We start from the raw sequence: 23,297 nt of genomic DNA, 5'->3' as shown, positions 1-23,297 counted from the left end.
CCTTACTACATATATATTCCTTGTAAAACTAAAACAGTACCATCTTCAAACACTCAATATGTTCGCGAGTATTTACGCAGTGTTTACCATGTACCTAGACCTGTGCTGTTTCAAGGAGCTCAGTTTCCATGGGATGGCACTGAACGAATAAAAAAACTGTACGTTAAGAGTTAAACGATGAAACGTAAGCCATCCATATTCTGCTGGACCATTCAGTCTCTCCATTCCACACCCTAAATGACACACTGGAAGAGTGAGGAGGACCACTTTAAAGTCCACTCTGACCTTCCTATTATTTTCTGGAGATTGATAATTTTCTGCTACTGCGCGAAGCTTAATCCTCTTCACCTGGAAATAAAAGGTTTCCAGCCTTTCGCTCTCCAATTCGAAGCTCAGAAAAGCCCCCTGGGGGCGACGAGGTAGGGCGGCAGAAAGTCTGACCCCCACGAAAGGAGCGAAAATGCCAAAGCTACCAGCACCACCCCTTAACCTCCCCCACGTGCTTCCAATTGGTCCTTGTGAGTCACTCTCTTCCCAGATCGGCGTTCCAGCTTGCCCGTCGCCTCCATAGAACCCACATTTAGCCAGCAACTATTGGTAGATCGTTACGTCATTGCCCTATCCACAGCTCCCACTGGCTCCCATAGGAAGGGGCGGTCGCAACGTCACAGGCAAGGGCCGCCATTTTGACTGAGCAATCCTAGTGACAGGAGCTGAAGAAGCAGTGCTGGTTGTCCCGTTTCCCCTCCCCCTTCCCTTCTCCGGCTGACTTCCCGGGTCCCCCACACTCCACAGTCCCGGTCCCAGCATGTCCCAGAAACAAGAAGAGGAGAACCCTACGGAAGAGACCGGCGAGGAGAAGCAGGTGAAATGGAGGGGGTGCGGTGGGCGAGTTGGGGGCGATTGTGATGGGGCGGGAGGCGGTCTCCCACCAGTGCGGATTGGTCGCCATGGTCTCGGGCTCTGCAGGGGTTGGCCACGTCTTGCGTCATGCAGGGTGAGTTTCAACAGGGCCTGCTGCTTTGGCTCTGGTTAGTTGGCTGGGTTGTCAATCAGTATAGTACCCTTCCTGATTGGTCAGTAGACCTACTGCTAGGCCTATTGAAGCTGTGCTGTAATTGGCCGAATCTGAGCGTGGGGCGGGTGTTTGAAAAGAGTGGGTGAATGAAAGGGGGTTGGTGGTCTCCGGATGAGATGTATGTTATAGGTTAGTAGGGGTAAAATGAACCAACAGCCAGGCTGGGTCCTGCATTCTGTATCCTAAAGATACAGGTCAAGATATAGACGTTTAAAAAGGGGTCAGCACCGGGGGAAGGGAGAAGAGTAATTATCATGGCTAATTTAAGACTGCAACTTTCTCAAAGAGATATTTTGATAGCTGGAGATGGTCTGTTGGCCCACCTTCAAAGAGGACCTTACAAAATTGAAGAGGGCTAGAGTTTCAAACAGAATAATGGAGATTAACCTAGGAAAGACCCCTAGAGAGTCATGAAAAGAAAGACGCCACCATATTTCCCCCCGACTTCTAAGATAGTGGGGACTTATTTCACCCGCAATTCTGTGATGAAAACACGGCAACTTCTGTAGGTGTTTTGTATTTGATTTATAACATTTAGTACTGGACTCGGGTTCATTAAATACCCCTGGGTTATATATGGGCCAGGTTTTCAAGGCAAAGGAATGCAATTCCACTAAAAAGAACCACAAATTGGCTTCATGTCCTTTTTTAAAAAGTCAAAGAAGAGGGCGACAGGGCCCACAAAAAAGGGAGGCAGAGAGTAACAACAACAGTAAGAGACCCTGCAAGTTAATTGGGCTCTTGGCTTGTTCCCAAACCTCCATCACTAGGGAAGGTGTTGATTTTTTGACAGAGGTGGTGGGTAAGTACTAGTGAACCCACTATATCTTAATTTTCCTGAGATTAATTTCTGTTTACTTGTCACCTTCCTACTACAATGTTTATGGAAACAATGCTGTCCATTATTGCTTTCCATTACTGACCATTGCTAAGGTGCTTTCTGGAGAAGGCCACAGAGCTAGCCTCCATAGAGAGATTTATCAAAAGCCTAGCTTAGGAGGGAACATCTCAACAGTTATCCCTTTCAATTTCCCATTTGACCTGTACTGTATTTTACAGACAGCTGGAGATCTCCCTACTAATCTTGCATCACCAGAATCCCTGCTAGCTCTGTTCTGTCTTTCCTAGCTTCTGTTCTAAGTGAGCTACTGCTTGCTCTTTGATTAAAGTATTGTTCTTCAGTATTACCTTTAACTCAGTACTCACAGGTCACTGGGGTGGTTCCCTAGGTGTAGTGTGACAAACAGTCACACTTATATTTTTTTCTCACAATACAGTCATCTTGAGCTTCAGGGATTTGAACAAAGGTCTGGCTTTATTTAAGAGTGTGAATAGCATGTTTACAAATGGGTAGATCTCCAGGAAAAGGTAATAGTGTAAAAGTTAGCAGATATTGGAAGCATTGCTTCTCAGTGTTTAATTTTACTGGCCCCATTTGTTTCCTCCAGGACACCCAAGAGAAAGAAGGTGTTCTCCCTGAGAAAGCTGAGGAGGCAAAGCTAAAAGCCAAATATCCAAGCCTGGGACAAAAGCCTGGAGGCTCCGACTTCCTCATGAAGAGACTCCAGAAAGGGGTATGGAGCACAATCTCTTACCCTCTTACTTTGGAACCAAAGGGGCTTTAGGGATGAGATCTGTGGAAGTTCTGCTGAACACTGATATGAAGGTTTTGTTGTTGGGAAGTAGTAAAGAAAAATTAGAAACTTGGTAAAAAAAAAAAACCCACAAACCCAAGGCAAATACTGTAAATTCCTGAAAGGGTATCAGTTATTTTCTGATTTCCCTCAGGATACTAAAGCTTAATGGAGGGGCATGTAGGAATGGCCTTGGAAGAGTGAGGGAAGGATGTCAGAGTCTGGAATGCTGACAGCCTCCAGATGTTTGCCTGTTTGGATGGTGGGAGTTTTAGGACTGCAGATGTAGGATTAGAGCTAAATTTTGAGGTGCATCATTTCCGAAGAAAGGCCCAGAAATCTGTCCTACAGATTTCCTCAACTTGAAATGATTTCTTCAGGCCCTTGAAGTTAGCACCAGCCATTAACTATGGTGCCTGAAGAGACTCACTGGAAAAGTCCAGAGTGGTCCTTCTCCCAAGGGAGAGTCTTACCTTCATAGCCTTCTAGCTCCTCTTCGGGTTCCTCAGTCCTCAGAGGTACCTAAAGCTGACTGAGGGGTTGTCAGTCGTTAACCTGCAGTGTATTTCTCTATGCAGATGAAATGGAGAGGGAAACAGATCTCTGTGGAGAATCCCAGTTACTGAGTCTTAGTCACAGATGATGAAGTGATGCTGATTTGCAGCTTACCTTGCTGTAAGCAAGACAGGCGTAGGCAGGCTCTCCCAGCCATGGAACATGTGTGGGAGTGGTTGGAGTAGGAGGAAAGTACATTATCCTCAGAAACAAGCCCAGTTTCTATTCATAGTCTGAGAGAACAGTTTCTTGTTTTGAGGTTGTTAGCTTGAGGTTGATCATCTACTGAGAGCCCCAGGTTGACCCTTTATATATCTTATTCATTACTGTTTCCCCAGCACCAAGCCCATTGGAGGCTAATAGGTCCTATATAAACCTTTGGGATTAAAGTCAGCAATATGGTTGAAACATTGTGGACTCATGGAGCTGTAAAAGGCTATAGGAGCTATCTCTTAACTCCAAAAATATACACCCTAGCTGGGAAACTGCTTACAAATGTGAAAAAGTCAGAAGACATTGGGGAGAAAGCATAAATATAGTTAATACTAAGCTGTGTATACATGAGGCTAATCAAAAAAGACTTGAAAGATCTGAGTGTGGATGCAGGTTTATAGGGTTTATGGTAGACCTGAGTCTCCTGGCTTTTGAGGAAGACCAGAGCTCCTCACTCACGTAAACCTCCCTCTTGTCTCTTAGCAAAAGTACTTTGACTCAGGAGACTACAACATGGCCAAAGCCAAGATGAAGAATAAGCAGCTGCCCAGTGCAGGACCAGACAAGAACCTGGTGACCGGTGACCACATCCCCACCCCCCAGGATCTGCCCCAGAGAAAGTCCTCGCTCGTCACCAGCAAGCTTGCGGGGTAACCTGGGTCCCCTCTGCCCCCCTTCTCACCCACTGGACTTTTCTATATCATAGGCAGGGACATAGGCACCTAGCTGTCTCTTCTCAGCTTGCTCGCCAGAAATGACTATGCTGCTTCTGGGGGCTGCTGAGACTGTAACATGGGCTAAAGAGAGGCTCTGAGTTCACTGCTTTGGTTAAATTGAGATTTCCACACTCTCGTGTGGCCCAAGTAGGGGCTCAGAAATAGGAGCCTAGGATTGGATAATGCTGCAGACTTTCTTTTTCATTTGTGTGAGAAACTGGGGAGATGTCATTTCTCCTTTTGGAAGAGAATGTGTTCCAAAATAGGTGAGGCTAAGCCTTGGGAATAATATGACAGGTCTAACATCCCGAGGCTAACCTGATATGATTGGGAAAGATAGATTGAACGAGATCTGTTTTCTGTGCTTTAAGTGTTTTGTCCTTTGGGCTGCTATTGCTTTCATGTTTTCATTATGGCAGGTTTAGCAAACCCTCAAAAAGAAAAACTGATGTGCTTGCCTAAAACCCTAAAGCCCACCTAACCTTCTTTGTTCAGTATCTTTTACAATTTGCCCTGGCGAATATTATTCATGTAAAATGGGCACCTTCTCTCTCTCTTCCAGCATGTTGCTTTTTGAAGGTATCATGGGATAGTGGAAAGAACAGTGGGTTAGCAGTCAGGATATCTGGGTTCTGTTTCCATTCAGTTCTAGACAGAACTGACCTGTAGCCTTGGTAAGTCACTTCACCTCTCTGGATTTCTACTTCTTCATCTGTAATATAGATCCAAATGTAGATCAGATTGATTCTGATTCTAACATCCTGAAGAACTCTGTGCTATTCATTGTAAAACCAAAAGTGAGGAAGGACCATAGGGGAGACTACAGAGGAGAACTCATTGAAGACCATGTGAGGAGAGAAGTTGAGATTTAGAGATTATAAATGCGGACAAGAGGACCTCATAAGTGTCATGGTCTTGAGGGTCAAGAAAAAAAAATTCTAAGAAGCTAGCCACGAAGGCTCTTGCCTCTGCTCTCTCTTCTTTCCTAAAATCTGGGCCTTGGCTGCTAGAAGGCTGCTCTGGGAGCCAGGCTGTGGGCCTGAAGAAACATGCTCAGTCATGCATGTGTGGAGTCCCACATTTCAGATGTTCTCAGCTGCCCAGGTGTATTGTTAGGGAGACAGGAAGAAAAGGGAAGAAAGGTCGCTCTGGGGCTTAGTGCTGCTGTGGGGCTGGAGCAGCAGGTTCTCAGGAGATGATTCACCTTGGAGAAAGCTAGAGAAGGCAGTTAGGGAGAAATAGAAGGAGCACTGAGAAACCTCTGCCTTCCTGGAGCTCAGCTCCTGTGCTCTGAGAGGTAGCAACGCTGATCATGAACCAGGTGGAGGGAAGAGGGGCTGCGAGTGGCCAGCATCGTCTATCTGATTATCACTAGCTTGGCCTGAACCACACTGAATGCAGTCTGCTAGTTAGGACAGAGAGGGCCAAGTGAGAGCTAGCAGTTCAAGAGAGGAAGAGTCTGTCTTTAGTCCTCTCTTGACCTCTCAGCCCACCAGTTCTGATATGCCACACATCTGGCCCAATGAGAACAACTGATGAACTTGCTGATGCACACGTGGGGCCTTGGGGTGTGTCTACACGTCTTTCCTGACCAGCCGTTCACTTTTCAGGCCGTCATTCAGATTGGATAGGAAAAAGTTGGTGAGGAAGGAAGGAGAGAGCAGGATGCCGTGATGCCCTGGCCCCTAGGGCAACTCCTTGACTGTCACTTGTAATTGTATATAATTTTTGTGTTTCTTGCTTCATTTCCTCATGCTGTCTTCCTTAGTCTAAAGTCCATGTGGGAAGGGGAAAATGCCGAATATCCTTGTATAGTTTCCTCAACCGTCCCAGACATGTTGTACATAGATATGTCATGTTATTATATATATAAATATATATATAATTTTGTACGTTTTCTTCATCTCCGATCTTTTCGAATTTTGTACTCTTTTCTGTCTGAGCTGCTCTCTCTATCAGTCAGTGTGAATCCTCAAGACTGAAGTCACAGTGAGTCTCAGTTTCAGGAAGGAATAGAAGAAATAGGGAAATCAGAAAGACTATTGGTCTGTCTTTCCACCCGGTCATGGAAACAAAGATGCCACCTGCTTCCACAGCATGAAGTGCATATCTTCCATGGCAAAAAAGGGTCATTTTGAAATTCAGTTTGGTTTGATTAAACCTAGAATATTAAGTCCATTCAAAACACGTGTGTTGTCTGGCCCTGGCCTCCATGCAGCTGCCGCCTCATCACTCTGTGCCCGCCAACCCCAGTCCGTCCATCTCCCCTGTGACAAGTGGCTCTGGCCATGCCCCTGAAACTGAGCCTGCTCTGAAAACCTCGTTATTTTGATCTTTGTTTTCTTGGGTATCTCCAAAAAGACAGAGAACAGTGTTGTAACTAGGCGAAGACCAAAATTTTCCTCTTCTTTAAAAAAAAAAAGATAACTCTCTGGATAGGATTAAGAGATGTGCCGCGTATCCCCAGTGATTGATAAGTGTGGGAGAATGATGGGGTAGAGACTGGGGTGGAACTTAGGGTTTTTTCCCTTACTACTTGACAGTGTTTTCTTTCTCTTCTTCTGTGTTCGTCCGCAGTGGCCAAGTCGAATGATGCTGCCCGGGGCTCCGCCAGATCCTGAGACGCTGCCCCCTGGGTCCTGTGCTGGCTCCTGCCCCTCCCTGCTTTTGCAGCCAGGGGTCAGGAGGTGGCTCGGGTGCGGGCTGGAGAGGCAGAAGCCCCTGCCCGTCGGTGTCCCAGCGCATGGAGCCCCTTGGGCCGAGCACCAAGACCTTGACTCTTTTTTGTTTTTTCTTTTTTTTCCAAGTAATTGTTGGGAGACATCTCAGTGAAATCCTGGGGGTGGGGTGGGGTGGGGGGTTGAGAGGGTGGAGTGGGAGATGTGAGGGGTTATGAATTAGGACTTAGAGTTGATAACACAAACATTCCTAACTATCCTCCTTCTTGGCCTTGTGGCTGGTGTGGGGTGGGGGTGGGTTGGGGCGAGTGAAATGGACTAAAGGTGAGGGGTTCTAATTGAGCTGTGTAGAAGAGTGCCTTGCTAGCTTGGATATGACTGGGACTTGATGTCAGATAAACTGTCTAAATATGAAAGATGCGGATGACTCCTCTGGTTCTGCAGAACAAGCTAAGAACTGAATGTTAATTGTTTGGGTGGGGAAAAAAATGCTGTCTTTGAAGTAGATTTGCTGTGGGAAGAAGGGCAGTGAGTGTGGGAGAAAGGGGATGAGTGTGGGGAGCTCCGCAGAGCCCAGGGGACTTTTTCAGTATTTGAAATAAAAAACAAAGAAGAAGATCCACGGGAAAAAAAAAAAAACCAACCCAGAAATTCTCTGCAGCAGTTGGTGTGTTTTATTGGGGTTTGGCAAAAGGGAAGAAAATAAGACTGAAGATACCATTCAGGAGAAGCTGGTGTGGGGTGCTGAGCCTCTAAGGAACAGGGGCCCTTCAGATGGGATGTGTCTGGGTTCTCCGTTTCCATCATTTAGGGAGAGGGTGCAGGGACGTTGGCATATAGACCAGGACTTCTATAGCTAATGCAAAGATGAATCTTCCTCAGGTTCTGACTCACAAAATGAGGGGTTTGCGGTGTTTGATCTGAAGGGTTTATTGACCCCTGAAGATCACTCCAGGCTAAGCATGAAAGGAAGCCACTCTGTTTTCCCTTTCAGTCTTCCTTTTCTTCTCAAGCTCCTGTGTCTCTGAATTGTAACCACTAGTGATCTGCCTTTCTGCTAGTGGCCAGCAGGAGGCAGAGTCACTTCTTTCCTCATGATGTGCTAACCATCGTTGGAATCCTGCCACTGAAACGGGTTTAAAGCTACCTGTGAGTGTAATATACAAAAGAAGTGTTGCCAAAGGAGAAACAGACTCACACTTTTCTTCTGTCACACTCACACCAATCTACTATGTGTGAAGATGGAAACTTGCCCATTTGCCCAAGGAGATTTTAGGCATAAAGGAGATTTTATGAGTAGGAGATTTTACCATAGTTATCTTCTCAAATGAGCATGCATCAAGGAAGACGAGATATTCTAGAGACATTTCTATCACATTGAGAGGGTGGAGTACTTCTAAACTAGAGAAGGAATGTTGTTCTCAGCGTGTGATTCATTCTCTCTTCTTAATCAGAAACTTTCCAACTAAGTTTTCAGCTTCTCAGGAAGCTGACTTGCTCTCTCCTAATTTAGTCAGGGGACTGCAATGCCTCCTAACCATCAGCCTTTCTGAACAGCATGCTAGACACTGAGCTAGGTGGTTTGGAGATACATTAAAGAAACGCATGCCCCACCTTTAATGGCATTTCTTATCTAACTGGAAGAAAATACATGAAAAAGTTTATACACTTCAGTAGTATAAACTTACATCTTAAAGCTAGGAGATGTATGTATGTATGTAAAGCTAGGAGTGTTTATTATGATGGGGTTTCTTGAGTCTTATTCCCCTTAAGCCAGTCCCATGACTTCTTTTTGAGCACATTGTCCCTACTTTTATGTTTGCCAAGTGGCAACAGCTGGGCAATAAGGTTAACAAGGCTCCAAATGTGAAAGCATCTAGTTAAGTTCCATTTAATATAAAGAGAAGGGACGTTGACATAGAAATAAGTTATTTATAAGTGGCAGTGCTAGTTTACTGAAGACCTTGAGTTAACATCTCTTAACTTTTAGGCTTTTACATGCTTTTTCCATTGCTCTTGGCTTTCCTGGTCCTTAGGTTTAAGCTGTAGCCTTAGGAATCCTGGGGTACCCAGAAATGGTCATTGCTGTTTCTATTCCAGTTTAAAACCTGCCTTTCCTTTTCCTTTGCTCTCATACAACAGGGCTAGGCAGTCAGGAAGTCCGATTCTGCAGTGCTTCAAAAAGCTGTTCTTGCTCATTGTTTTAGCTTAGTGTTTTATCTTTATTCCAAAGAGTAGATTCAAGGGTTCTGCCACTCCTCCAGCATGGTTGAATGATAATTGTGTTGACAGGTCTCTCAGTAGAGCCATCTGATATGCAGGGTGGCAGGGATGAAGTCATCATTATTATTGTCCAGCCACATTTATTTTAAGCTGATGTGGCCTGAGCATGGAAAACACAGGCAAAAAGAAAATAGCTGGGAGAATTGCCATTGAAGATACCTACTGTTGGTCTGCCAGCCACACCCACACTAGCAGCCCTTCTGTGCATAGTGCCCTCTACTGGACCTTGAAGGAGGTCAACAAGGAAAGGAAAGATCTCTTCCCTTGGAAGCTAAGGTATGACAGTGGCATGCAAATAAAAGCAAATTAATGTAATAAGATCCCACAAAGCATATGGGATCTTAATTGCCTGACCAAGGATCAAGCCCATGCCCCCTGTGGTGGAAGCACAGAGTCTTAACCATTGGGCCACCGGAAGGTGTCCAGATTACTGTAGTTCTAAGCAGAATTCCTGTGAACTAAGAGGAGAGTCAGGAGATGAGTTGTTGGCTGAATTTCCTTAGAGGTGGATGACTGACTTAAAAAGATAAGCCCCCCCCATGCTTGGGCAGTGATATTTTAATTCACAAGTAATTGGGAAATACTAGCAGTTTTTGACTCTTTGCAATTGGAAATACTAGGAGAAGGCAATGGCACCCCATTCCAGTACTCTTGCCTGGAAAATCCCATGGACGGAGGAGCCTGGTAGGCTGCAGTCCATGAGGTCGCTAAGAGTCAGACACGACTGAGTGACTTCACTTTCACTTTTCACTTTCATGCACTGGAGAAGGAAATGGCAACCCACTCCAGCATTCTTGCCTGGAGAATCCCAGGGACGGGCAAACCTGGTGGGCTACGGTCTGTGGGGTTGCACAGAGTTGGACACGACTGAAGTGACTTAGCAGCAGCAGCAGCAGCAGTTATTGAGCAAATAAGCAGTGTAAGAGATGGTGTCTGCCCTGGAAGAACTTGAAGACTCACTGAGATAGCACTTCTACATATAATGCAGGATAGTGGTAAAGGAATTCAGAGAAGGGAAAGGGCTGGAATCATTAGGTAAATAGTAGAAGAAATGGAAATTGAACTGGGCTTTAAAAGATGGGTAGTATTAAATAATCTAGTTTAATTATTAGTTGATAAGTGCCTGTAATATGCCCCCTGGAGTAGGAAATGGAAACCCAGTCCAGTATTCTTGCCTGGGAAATCCTATGGACAGAGGACCCTGGCAGGCCACAGTCCATGGGGTTGCAAAAAAGTCAGACACCACTTAGAGACTAAACAAACAACTTGCAAGGAGATTCCACTCTGGTGCGGAAACTACACCTGAGGAAATCATGCTGCAGTGTTAAGCTTGCAGCGATAGAAGTTAGCGACATAGAGGAATAGGGACAAATATTTAATAGTAGTTACATCTAGCCCATTGCTAAGTCCTTAATTTACATCACCTCATTTAATCCTCACAACAGTTCTACGAAGTAGCTAGTACTGCCATTATAGACGTGAGAAAACTAAATCAGTAACTTGGCCAAATCACACAGCTTCTGAGAGTGGAGGCAGAACTCCAGTGCCTGCATGGGATGGCGAAGACAGTGATCAGGAAACGCTTCTGCTACCTGGCCTGTTCAGTCCCTGGTTAGGGAATTAAGGTCTCACAAGCCACATGGCACACCCCAAAAGAAAGTAATCAGGAAAGGTTTCATGGAGCAAAGTCCAAAGGAGAAACGAGATTTTTCTAGAAAGGTGCGAAAGGGCATTTTGGTAGCAGGACCAACACTAAGAGAAGCATGAGGCAATGTGGAATCTGCTGAGTTTGCAGTACAGTATCAAGTGAGTCCTGGGGAGGGACTGGAGACCAGGCCAGAAAGGCAGACAGAAGGATATGATTTGCAGGCAGGCATAGGAACCACGGAGGTGACTGCAAAGAAGAATTCTAGTTCTGTGTTTTAAATAGGTCACCACCCAATCGTGTGGAGGTGAAATTTAGTTTAGTCTGTCAGTCATGTCCAACTCTTTGTGATCCTATGGACTGCAGCATGCCAGGCTTCCCTGTCCTTCACCATCTCCCAAAGCTTGCTCAAACTCACGTCCATTGAGTCAGCAATGCCATCCAACCATCTTGTCCTCTGTCATCCCTTTCTCCTCCTGCCCTTAATCTTTCCCACCATCAGGATCTTTTCCAATGAGCCGGCTCTTCGCATCAGGTGGCCAAAGCATTAGAGCTTCAGCTTCAGCACCAGTCTCTCCAGTGAGATTTAGAAGTGATAGATTTAGTGATGGACTGGTTCTAGCATCAAGTTTCCTGATTTTAAATCCTGATTCTGATACATTTGAATGACTTGAGACAAGTTTCTTAAACTCTCTGCTTCAGTTTACTTATTTTATAAAATAGGAATGATGTAGTACCCACTGTACGGGATTGCTGTGATGATTAAACAAGATAGAGCATGTAAAGCCCTTACTTCAGGGATTGCAGCAGTGCCTAAGGTATGGTTCCTGCCCAGGGAGCTTACAGACTATTGAGGGATATACTGAGGATAAGTGGACTGACAGTAATTAGAGTACAAGGATTCGGAGCTAAGATAGGGAAGAGCATAAAATGCTCTGGAAGTACAGAGTCTGGGCACCTAATTTGAATAAATGGGAGATCAGCCAGGAAAATCCTTACACGGAGAGTAGCTTCTGAGCTGAAATACGATAAGAGTAGTAGGACTTAGGGAAAGGGGTTAGATTGGGAAAGGGGGCCTTCCAGGTGGAAGGAACAGTCTGCAAAGATGCAGAGGTATTATAGTCTGGAAACTTAAAATAATTGAGTAACTGTAGCATAGTAGGCTGGACCTGGGTGGAAGTAACGAAGGGTTAGGTCACAAAGGGCCCATTAGGCTTCATCCTGGAGTCAGTGTGAAGATGCTGAATAAAGATTTTGAGCAAGGAAATGACATGATCAGATTGGCCCCTTAGATAATCTTTCTGATTGTAGTGTCAGGAGGAGACTGGAGATGGTAAAATGGGTGTATTAAGAAAATACTAATGGGATGGAATAGGAAAAGGCTACTGTGAAAAGGAAGATGATGAATTCAATTTGAGACATAAGTTTAACAAACATCTAAGTGGAGAATTCTGTACTTGTAAACTGTTAACCATGGGTTAGTTGAGGTACAATAACAACCTGTATGTAGCTACAGTACTATAGGTTAGATATGATGAGGAAATAAGGTAATGATAGTGGGGATGAAGAAGACTGAACAGACTCAAAAGATACATGAGAAGTACAATCAACAGAAATTGATGTGAGGAGTGGGACTCGGAAAGAGACGGGACACTATTAAAAAAATTCTGAGGTTTCTGGCCTGAGTTACTGGGTAAGCTATGATGCCGTAATCCAGAGAGAATACAGCTGGAAGAGCAAGTTTGGCATGGAAGACAATGAGTTCATTTTGCAGAGGAGTTGATGTGAGGTGCCTGTAGGACATCCAAGAGTAGGTTACTCGATTCATGTTAAGTTACTGGATTTATGCATCTAGAGGTTGGAGAAAATTTCAGAATAGGAGATACAAATTCTGTAGACCTCAGGATACACGAGTAAAGCTATGGACAGGGAGCAGAAAGACTGACACCTGAAGGAAACAGAGAAACAGGCTCACTAGAATAGAGTCAGGATGATGGGGTGCCTAAGAACAGAGTTAATGGAAGCAGTCAGTAGTGTAAAGTACTGTTACAAGTTAAGTTTAAATCTCACTGTGTAATAAAGTGTTGGTCGCTCAGTTGCATCCAACTCTTTGTAACCAAATAGTCTGTAGCCTGCCAGCCTCCTCTGTCTATGGGGTTCTCTTGGCAAGAATACTGGAGTGGGTTGCCATTCCCTTCTCCAGGGGATCTTCCCGACCAAGGGATTGAACCCGTGTCTCCTGCATTTCAGGCAGATTCTTTACCATCTGAGCCACCAGGGTGCCCCCAAATTTCAGGAAAGCAGTGCACCAAAATTGTGAATAACTTTCAAGATTATGGTTTAAGGAGTGTATGTATGTTTCTACTTTCTGTACTTCTCAAGATTTTGACAATGAGCATCTATTTGATGATTAGAGGTACTTTTAATTCTAAAAACAAGAATAAAATCACAGTTTTTGTTTTTTGGTTTTTTTTCTGATGGATGAAAGGGTGTCAGTTTGATTTACCAGTTAGTAATCTTTTGGGACCAGTTTCAGTGTATTGTAGAGGTAGAATCTTGCTTGTAAACCTGAGTGGTGTGTGAAGGTTTTCTTGTCTGTTGTTGTTTTAGAATGGGAATGATAGACATGGATATTTACCAAGTAAAAGAAACAAGTAAAAGTAGAGGCATCATAGAGAAGGATGATAACCAAAAAGCAGGGCTCCAAAAAGGGTGGGATGTGGAAACAACTCAAGTGGATGTGGCTAATTAAACAATAGTTCAGCAAACATTAATTGAGGACATATGTGCTATCCTCTGTACAAGGTGAGGTACTGAGGTTAATCTAGTTAGCAAGCCAGCTGAGTAAGAAATTGGTCTAAAGCAGAAGGGCAGATGCCTCATCCTGCTTGAGACTCAAGGTGAAGATACAGAACTTTGTTTCCAAAGCAGAAATAGAGACACAGACATAGAGAACAAACTTATGGACCCCACAGCGGGAAGGGGTAGTGAGAAGAACTGGGAGACTGGGGTTGACACAGGCACAGCGCTGTGTATAAAATAACTGATGAGAACCGACTGTAGAGCGCAGGGAACTCCACTCAGTGCTCTGTGGTGACCTAAATGGGAAGGAAATCCAGAAAAGAGGGGAGACACACACACACACACACACGTGATTCTGCACACACATAGCTGATTCACTTTGCTGTACAGCAGAAACTAACACAACATTGTTAAGCAGTAAAAAATGATTTAAAAAAAAGATACAACAACGGGTAAACTCACAGCTGTTTGTGAATAGGGGTCGGTAATTTATAGGAGTCCTTGTCTGACGGCTTTCTTGTTCTTTGTGGGATAGGATGTGAAGTTACTACTTGAGAGTTAGGAAGGTGGGAGTTAGGGGACTTAAGAGTGGCCACAGTATTGAAGAGAGGATGAAAGGGAGGAGGATGAAAGAGAGATGACAAAAAGTAGTATTATTAAGTAAAAGAATTAGGAAACAGTGTTGAGGATCTAACAGAAACCATGAGCGTATAATCCTTGGAACGCGTGGCCCACTGGAATGGTGGTGGTGGTTCAGTCACAAAGTCGTGTCAAACTCTTTGCAACCCCAAGTACTACCGCACACCAGGTTTCCCTGTCCTCCACCATCTCCCAGAGTTTGCTCAAGTTCATGTGCATTGAGTCGGTGATGCTATCTTACCGTCTCATCCTCTGCCACCCTCTTCTTTTGCCTTCAGTCTTTCCCAGCATCAGGGTCTTTTCCAGTGAGTTGGTTCTTCACATCAGGTGGCCAAAGTATTGGAGCTTCACCTTTAGCATCAGTCCTTCCAATGTATCTTCAGAGTTGATTTCCTTTAGGATTGACTGGTTTGATCTCCTTGCAGTCCAAGGGACTCTTGAGAGTCTTCTCCAACACCACAGTTCAAAAGCATCAGTTCTTCAGCACTCAGCCTTTTTTATGGTCCAACTCAATGATACCGTTGGAATGGTATCAGTTCGTTTATTTCTGCTGTTTTCTCTAGCAACACCTAGCTGCCTGGGTACAAGAGCAGAGAAGACTTATTATTGTGTAGATCCTGGATCATGATTTATAGACAGATGAAGAGGACTGGCAGAGGAACAAGGGGATAGAAGGTGTTCTGAAAGAAGGAATACTTGGTTCAGACTGGGTAAGAAGGTAGGCTAAGGAAAGTATGATAAACTCAGGTCAGAGAAGTCTTAATAAGGTCAAAGAGCAGATGATTTAGAAGTGATAAAGCTGGAAGCTCGGGACATGGTGTCAGAATGATGTTGGCGTTTAAGATTTCAGAGTTGGAACTCTTCCATGTCATGACAAGGGCAATAGGAACAGGCGTTTCAAGTGGAGTAAAGGTAAAGATCGTTGGGGTATTAAAGAGCTGAGGGAGTTTCCATATCAAGCTGCCAGGGTAGGTGGCTCCTGTGTGTTTGAGCTTTTGTTCTCTCTTATTAAGCCTAACTGTATTTTTTTATATAAAAGGAAAGTTGAGGTGTCTTAACTTAGAAAACAACAGTAGCAACAATAAAAGAATTACGGGCTTAGAGTGTTGGGTCAGTAAATCAAGGTGTTTAAATGAATCTAGAATTATGCAAGACTAGGGAGGAGAAGATGAAGCCAACTTCCAGTCCTGGTATAGGAGTGACCGAGAATAGCAGAGAATATGAAGGAGAATTTAGCTTGACAGAATGAACTCCAAAGTAGGAGGGGTTGCATGCAAATGTCTTGGAAAAATAAGGGCCTGAGGAAGGCACTAGGGAACTAGGAGTGTCTCAGTTCCCCCCCTTTCTGATATAGGAGGGGAAAACCATGTAGGTCTGCAAATAAAGCCATGTTTGAGGGTAGCTTCAGTGTAATTTAAATGAGTGGGTTGAGGGAAATTCTCTAAAGAGGAGTTTCTGTGTGAGGTATCAGAGAAATGATGGGACCAAGGTTGAAAGTAGGAGAGTTCTGCATTTGGGGCAGAGTCCAAAGATTGTAGAGATGGCAACCACTTGTGCAATGAATTAGCCTTAAGGCTCCCAATTTGGTTCAAAAGTTGTTTGGTGCCAGTCTTGACTGAAGGCCTCACAGGGCTGTGGAGTGCAGCGTCCTCAGGCCTGCCTCTCAAGGTTCTGAGGGGAAGATTAAGCTTTCCGTCTCTGAAAAGACATTCTGGGGAAAAGGAAATGGAATAGTAGTTTGAACAGTGATCAGAAAGAGGAACAAGTAAGCTAGATTAAAGGAACAGCTGGAGGAGGGTCCTTCATTCACACCTTTATCGAGTATTGGCCTCCTGCCAGGACTCTGTCATGCTCGTTGCTCCATCCCCAGTATCAAGTGTTTGGCACATATGTGTTCAATAAATATTTGTTGAAGGAATAAATTGTTCACTAACTTATGTTCAGATTAGTCTGTGAGTATTTGGAAAAAAGTAAAGAGTTTGACCTCTTTCAACAGTCTCTGAATGGCAGCAGTAGTGGATAAGCCAGGAAATGAAACTTCTGAGAGAACCATGTTGGAAGGTCACTCCGCACACAAAGCTGGGTCTCCCTCTTGGAAAACTTTTAGATGACCCACATGACTAAGAGCAGGTAAAGGTCAAGTGCTCAGAACGCCAACCAAGGATTGCTTTTTCTGTGAAATATTAACTTCTGACAGGAAGAGAGCACTCAACACTGACAGCCACATTGTGGTAAAGTGGCCCCTTCAGGTAAGAGAAGAGTTTTGGTATAAACGGAAGTTTTTGTGACAGAAACACTTAGTGTTTTTATAATAGATGGACTTTTTTTGATTTTTTTTTACTTCTTCTGATATATTTATCATGGGTAGATACTAGAGAGTAATACAAAACATGAACTCTTGGTTATTAAATCTTTATTATTATATTTAGATTGAAAAGGCTGAACACAGTACAAACACTTTTCTCAAATTATTCATGTCAGCTGCTAGAGCAACAAGTATTGTTCGTGATCGAGTACCAGCTACCTACCTACCTTACAGTCCCAAACCCAATTAGTAACATCAAACTGATACTTGCACTACAGTATTTATATTTGTAACTGCATATAAAACTCATGGTAGAAATTCAAACACAAGTAGACCTAGGAAGGAAATTTGGGGCAGGTAGCAACCCACTCCAGTGTTCTTGCCTGGAGAATCCCAGGGACGGATGAGCCTGCCGGGCTGCCGTCTCTGGGGTTGCACAGAGTCGGACACGACTGAAGCAACTTAGCAGCAGCAGAGATAACTTAATCTGCCTTCATACGCAGTCTGAATCAGGTGGATTCCTTGAACTGTCTTTCACAGCACCTTTAATCACCCCACTTAGATACCACCTACTCAAAATAAACAAGGGCTCCCCAGGTGGTGCTAGTGGTCAAGAACCTGCCTGCCAACGCAGGAGACATGAGACTTGGGTCAGGAAGATCCTCTGGAGGAAGAAATGGCAACCCACTCCAGTACTCTTGCCTGGAAAATTCCACGGACAGAGGAGCCTGGTGGGCTACAGTCCGCAGCATAGGGTCACAAAGAGTCTGACACGACTGAATCGACTTAGCATGTATGCATGCAAGTATACACAGGGAAGTCGTGGCATCATTCAGTGATCATGAGTCCTGGTTTGACATTAAAGTCCATGTCTGAAGCATCTATTATGATAAGGAAAGTCTGAATCACCCTCAGACTTCCCTCTATTACATTTCTGAGTCATTTCCTTTTCTACTGACCCAAACTGGGTACATGCAGAAACTATCCAAAAGTACAGAGTTTTGGAACCACAAGAATGTTTGACATCATTGAGTTCAGTGAAACTGTGACCAGGAGATCGTGCCTTTTCCCCAGTTGCACAGGCTCTGTCAGACAGCTCAAGGCCCTCTTCTCTAGAAGCTGATCGCACAGCAGATTTGGGACTCCAGCTGAAATTTTTTGTCATTGTTTTTAGAAGTAAACAAAATACTCAAGTTGGAAGTCTGAGAGGAATTCAGGGCCGAGGGAAACAAGCTGGTGTCTCATGGTGCTCCCTTCAAGTAATCTGACCTGTCACTGGTGCTCCCACAGGGGACCAAGGAGAGGACTTAACGTAGGACCAGCATGTTATTACTTTCCACCTTGGGACTATTAACATTTTGGATCAGATACTTTGTTATGGGAACTGTGCTGTATATTTCAGGATATTAACAGCCTCCTCATCCTCTATGCGCTAGATGCTCAGTGAGGACAATCAAAAAAGTCCCCAGACATTGCCATGTGTCCCCTGGGACCCCCTGGTTGGGAGCCACTGTGCTGACGAAATGAAGAGGCTCTTGTAACTCATGCCTGGGGCTGTTTAACTCTCTCAGCAGTGCCTGTTGTTATTCCTTCACCCTTGTGCCTGGATTCTCTCTCACCTTTCCCCTGGGGCCCCTAGGCCTTCATCAGATGGGATCCTCAGATGGGTGCCCTGAAAGTGGCACCTGTGGTGAAAATGGGAAGCAAAAGTGTCTACCCTTCCCCTCTTGCACCAAGGGGATCCCCCTGGCTGGATAGGCATTTACATAATTGGTTAAAATAAGACAAAACGTATGCAAGGCTTAACTCTCAGCTGTAACTGCTGTGAATCAAGGAGAGAGCAGAACTTTAAGCCCCTTTCCTATCTTGACAGTGGGCTGAGAAGGGGAGATAAGGGCATACCAAGGGAATCTGCCCTTTCTGCACAATTTCCCCTTGACTCAGCTGTCCTACTTCCCCTCCCCAGCCCACACTCATCCTCACCAATGCCCGTATTTAGCACTGCAAGCCTGCATTGTCATAAGAAGACAGAAACCAGATGGTTGCTATGAAGATTTGTTTACATACACACACACACACTCTCACACACACCCTAGGGCATGGCCCAGACTGAGCAATGGTGATGAGTGGCAGTTCTTCCTGGGATGTGTGTTTTTCTTTCTCTTAATTTGCTCTTACCCCATTACCTCTCCTTTTCTCCCCACGTTTTCATGCTGCTTCTTCCTGCTCCCAGATAACACTTCCTACTGACCAGTACTGTTCTTGAACATCTCCTTTGCCTCAAGAAATCACAGTTTAAGAACAGAATTACTTAACCTCCACCCCTTAATCTGTAATATGAGGAAAATTATTATATAAACCTTAGATGGCTTTTGCTAGAATTAAATTAGATATATATAAAGAAACTTGTGACTGACAAAGTACATTCTCAATGAATGGAATTTGTTCCTGTGCTAAACTGAAGCCTGCTCTGGGGCACCTAGGAACCAGCCACAGGTGCCTTTGGAAATCTTGGCTCCTGCTTTCTCTTTGATGGAAGAAGAAAGCTATTGAGGGAGTGTCCTTTGTCCTGTAGAATGATGGAAGAGCAGAATTGTGTGTGGGGGGAGATTGCCTTGTTTTTTGCCTTTGTCGTACGCAGTTGGAAAGCTGTTTGGGGAAGGAAAATCTGCATATATGATCTCTTCCCCTCTGCAGTCTGAAATGAAGGCTATGGGAAAGAAATGACACAAGACGTAAAACCATTGCCTGGCTGAAATGGAAGCACAGAAAGGAGGCAGAGTGCTCTCTGGGCCTTGGGCTCTGTCTGCTCGTCTCCAGCAGACCCCTCTCCAAGAGGAGCCTGCCCATGTCAGAGTAACAGGCTAGAGCTTATTCCTACTATAGATTCTGTGCACGGTGTCTTGATTTTGGAGGGGAGAAAACAAAAACCTGGAATTTTCTGGAACTTCCCTGGTGGTCCAGTGGCTAAGACTCTGTGCTCTCAATGCAGGGGGCCCAGGTTCCAACTCCTGGTCAGGGAAGTAGATCCCAGTTGCCCCAACTAAGACTCAGCACAGCCAAATAAATAAAGAATTCTTTTTAAACTGGAATTTACTAATATCAGATAGAGAGCAGGTACTTCCACCCATGAAAATAGGTAAGATTTCTCTTCTTCAGCTTGAATTTAGTGTGGAACTATGTTCCTACAGGAGGTCTGAGTTCTTCCCAACACACTGAGGAAAACAGAAGAAAACATTATGTACCTTGCATTTTCACCTCTGTCCTATTTTTACAGATTAAAAAAAAAATTTTGATTGAAAAAAGAAAGATAAATTCTAAATTGAGAATTGTGGTTACATCTGGAAGGGAATTAGAGGAATGGAATTGGAGGCGATAATCAAAGGAAATTTAGTCTCATCTGTAATGTTTTGCTTTGGTTTACAAAGAGTATTTCTGTATTAACTATGTGATTAAAATTAAATTTTGAATAGTAAGACTATTTGACAAACTTTTAATGAAATGCAGAAAAGGTAATTTATTTAAGGTCATTTGATAATTACAGACTCCAGAGTCCATGGCAGCCTACCACCCCCATCCCAACCCAGAGCACATGTCCTATGCATACCTTCATTGAGAACTAGGTTTGGAGCCAAGAGGGAGTCCTGAGCTTTCCCTCTCAAGGGCAGTGGGGTCATTGTAGTGGACCCTAGACGTTAGCTTGCTTTTTTTTTTATATATCACTAAAGGGAAGTATAATCAAACCATGTCTGACCAAGTTGATGACAACCGTATGACTTGGTCTGTGAAGTATGACTAAATCACACAGACTCAAAGGGAATAGGGAAGGATGTAAAGCAGGACTGATAAAGGAGATTGTGTTTTGCACTTAAGATTTTAATTGGATGTTTCAGCTGGGGTACCAAGATATAATAGATATGGAATTTCAAAGGGTGACACCAGACAGAAGTGCAGAAGTTTAAAGGAAATTACCAAGGACCAGCTCCACCATTCTTGAACTTTCTTATCCATTTAAAGAGTATAAAAAGTGAAGATAGGGTTTACAGGGGAGATTTCTTTTGAGAGAGCTAGGACCCTGTCGTGAGTCATATCCAATCTGGGGGAGAAGGTGTAGGCAGTACTCCCCTCTTTTCACTGAAGCATCTGATGTTTGTTCCTGGGTAAGAGGTCATCGTTAGACTGTGTATGACTCACGGGAGAGGAATTTCAAGGCAAAAGTTGGCTAACAAGGGAGTCTGAGGTAACAGAGATACATTTCGGAAGTAACTGCACCCCCTTCTGACAAAGGGTCAAATATACATGAATCCTGGGAACCGAGTATGGAGCCAGTTTCAATCCTGCTCAAGAGAACTCCTGGAAACATAGTGGGACTCTTAACAAAAGGTTCTGTGTAGAATGGACCTCTGGAAAACAAAAGGATAAGAGAGGGCGTGGCGGCCGTAGAAATACGTTGTGTCATGTCACTTAACTTCAGGGAAGCTGATACTGCCTTTGGAGGGCCCAGCAGGAAATCCTCTGATGGATCCACACAAATGCCCAGGAGACAGTCGGCTTCCAATGTCAGCATGAGAGCATGAAGCCACCAAGAACTTTCCTCCCACTTTCTTCCGCTCCCTTCTGGAGGTGTCAGTGTCAGCCTCTAGGAAGTAGAGGAAAGGCCAACTACTGCCCTTCCACACAGCCAGCTTGCCAGCTGTATTGGTCCTAACTGTGGCGGGGGGGGGGGGGGGGGGGCCGGTGTGGGGATACGCGCTCACCTATAATGAAGACTAATTAGTTTGTTCAAATATTTCTAAATCATGAGTATGTTCTGCTACTACAGAATTGAACTTTAATTTTTATTACATCCCTTCAATTGGTACTTGTTAAACATTCCAACTATCATATTTGTAGTTATTCTATGAGACATTTAATTGGCACTCATGGAATGAGATTATTCCTTCCAGTTTGTAGTCTGAAGTGCTTTTGAAAGGCTAAGATCATCTCCACAGTAAAGCTACTCAAAAGAAGGGAGTTTTAGGGACTTGGGGTTTGGTAAATCTGGCTGAGACCAAGGGAATTTTAAAATAGACTCAAAGTCATTTGGGACCTTGAGGATCAACTAGTTCTAATTCCTCCTGAATTAGTCTTTTCCGCAGCACTCTGCCAAGTGATCATTTAGTTTTTTTCTTGAATAATCCAGTGTCTCAGAATTTACTACTATCTTCACCCTCTTAAAACTCTTCAAGTATGTGAGGACAACTTCTCTATAGATCTCATTTCACTAGTCTAAACATTCTCCCTTCCTTCAGTTATTGCTCTTTGACCTGGAATGGACTTCTGGCATCTCCCTGACTACTTTCTGGATGAGTTCCAATGGTGTCAGTATGCGTCTCTCAGTTTGGTCCAGATGTGACCTGACTGAGGCAAGAAGAAATAAATCCTCACCTCCTGGCTGTAGACGTGGACTGGGAGAGAGCCTAGGTCCTCTCAGATTTTCTTCAGTGTGAACCCTATCACACCGTTGACTCATTAAAACTAGTTAAAGCCTAGGGGTGTAATGTTGGGAATCAAATAGAGTTGTTTTATAAATAATATATGAATACATTTGCATTATAAAACTTGTAAATAATAGAGATTAAAATCTTCATTCAGAAAAACTACAAAGGCAGTCTTCCTTGATTGTTTCTCAAATCCTGGTCCTTTAGTTATACATCCTTCCAAATTTTTTTCTGCCTATTTACATGTATATATACATTTAGAAATATGTAGTTGTATAGGATTTTTCAAACATACACAGTACCAGATGGTTTGTGTTACTCTATATCTTTTTTCACTATAATTCAGGCATTTTTTCATATATGTACATACAAAGCTATCTCACTCTTTGTAGCTGCTATAGTAAGGGTCCCATAATACGAATGTATAACAGTTTAACCATTCTGTTGTTGGGACATAGATTGTTTCTATTTTTTGTTATTACAGAGTTTCACAGAAAATTGAACAATAGCAGACTCCATTGTCAGACTTCACAGAGGAGAAGTCTGAGTTCTATATCTCAGGCCAAAATGAGAAAAATTAAAATTGAAATATAAACCAAGTTTACTACCCCTTTCAAGTTTACTGCTCCTCACTGTTGTTTTTCTCAAGAGCATCTCAGCTAGTCTTGGCCCTTTGGTCTTCCAAGTAAGTTTTGGAATCAATTTATCCATTTCCTTATTTGGAACTACATCCAACCTATACATCAGTTTGAAGGAGAACTGACATTTTTACAGTTATGAGTCTTCCTGTATGTGAACATGATTTGTGTCTGTTCGGTTTTCTTTAATGTATTTCAATAGAATTTTACAATTTTCTCCCTATGGTTTTACACAGAGTGAAAGAGACGGCTAGTTATGCTTCCTTTCTTCTACAGCAGCAGAATTCCCAGTTTTTAGCTGGGTACACAGACACTCAGAATAAAGACTGTAGTCTTAGAATAAAGACTCTTGCAGGTAGGAGACCATGTAACTAATCTCTAGTGGTGTGTGCCTGCGCTCAGTCGCTCAGTCCTATCTGACTCTTGCAGACCCTTTGGAGTGTAGCCCTCCAGGCTCCTCTGTCCATGGGGTTTTTCAGACAAGAGTCCTGCAGTGGGTTGCCTTTTCCTTCTGCAGGGTATTTTCCTGACCCAAGAATCGAACCCATGTCTCCTGCATCTCTTGCATTGCAAACGGACTCTTTACCACTGAGCCATCAGGGAAGCAAGAGTTTTGAGCTAACAGGATGTT

At 43.8% G+C, this 23,297-nt stretch overlaps 1 protein-coding gene and 1 non-coding gene across 2 annotated transcripts; both read left to right on the top strand.

Moving 5' to 3' along the window:
- The first annotated feature begins 683 nt into the window (after positions 1-683).
- Positions 684-22,194, top strand: ENSA (endosulfine alpha). Its single transcript, XM_004002459.6, has 4 exons — positions 684-865; positions 2,527-2,652; positions 3,964-4,130; positions 6,774-22,194. Exons 1-4 carry the CDS (start codon positions 809-811, stop codon positions 6,787-6,789), a joined length of 366 nt encoding a protein of 121 aa, XP_004002508.1. The 5' UTR covers positions 684-808; the 3' UTR covers positions 6,790-22,194.
- TRNAE-CUC (transfer RNA glutamic acid (anticodon CUC)) lies at positions 19,498-19,571 on the top strand. Its single transcript has one exon. It is a non-coding gene; the product is annotated as a tRNA-Glu (tRNA).
- Positions 22,195-23,297: the final 1,103 nt, after the last annotated feature.

Source organism: Ovis aries, chromosome 1, assembly GCF_016772045.2.
Source record: "Ovis aries strain OAR_USU_Benz2616 breed Rambouillet chromosome 1, ARS-UI_Ramb_v3.0, whole genome shotgun sequence".
In the NCBI taxonomy this organism is placed as follows: domain Eukaryota; kingdom Metazoa; phylum Chordata; class Mammalia; order Artiodactyla; family Bovidae; genus Ovis; species Ovis aries.
This window is presented reverse-complemented; position numbering and strand designations above follow the sequence as displayed.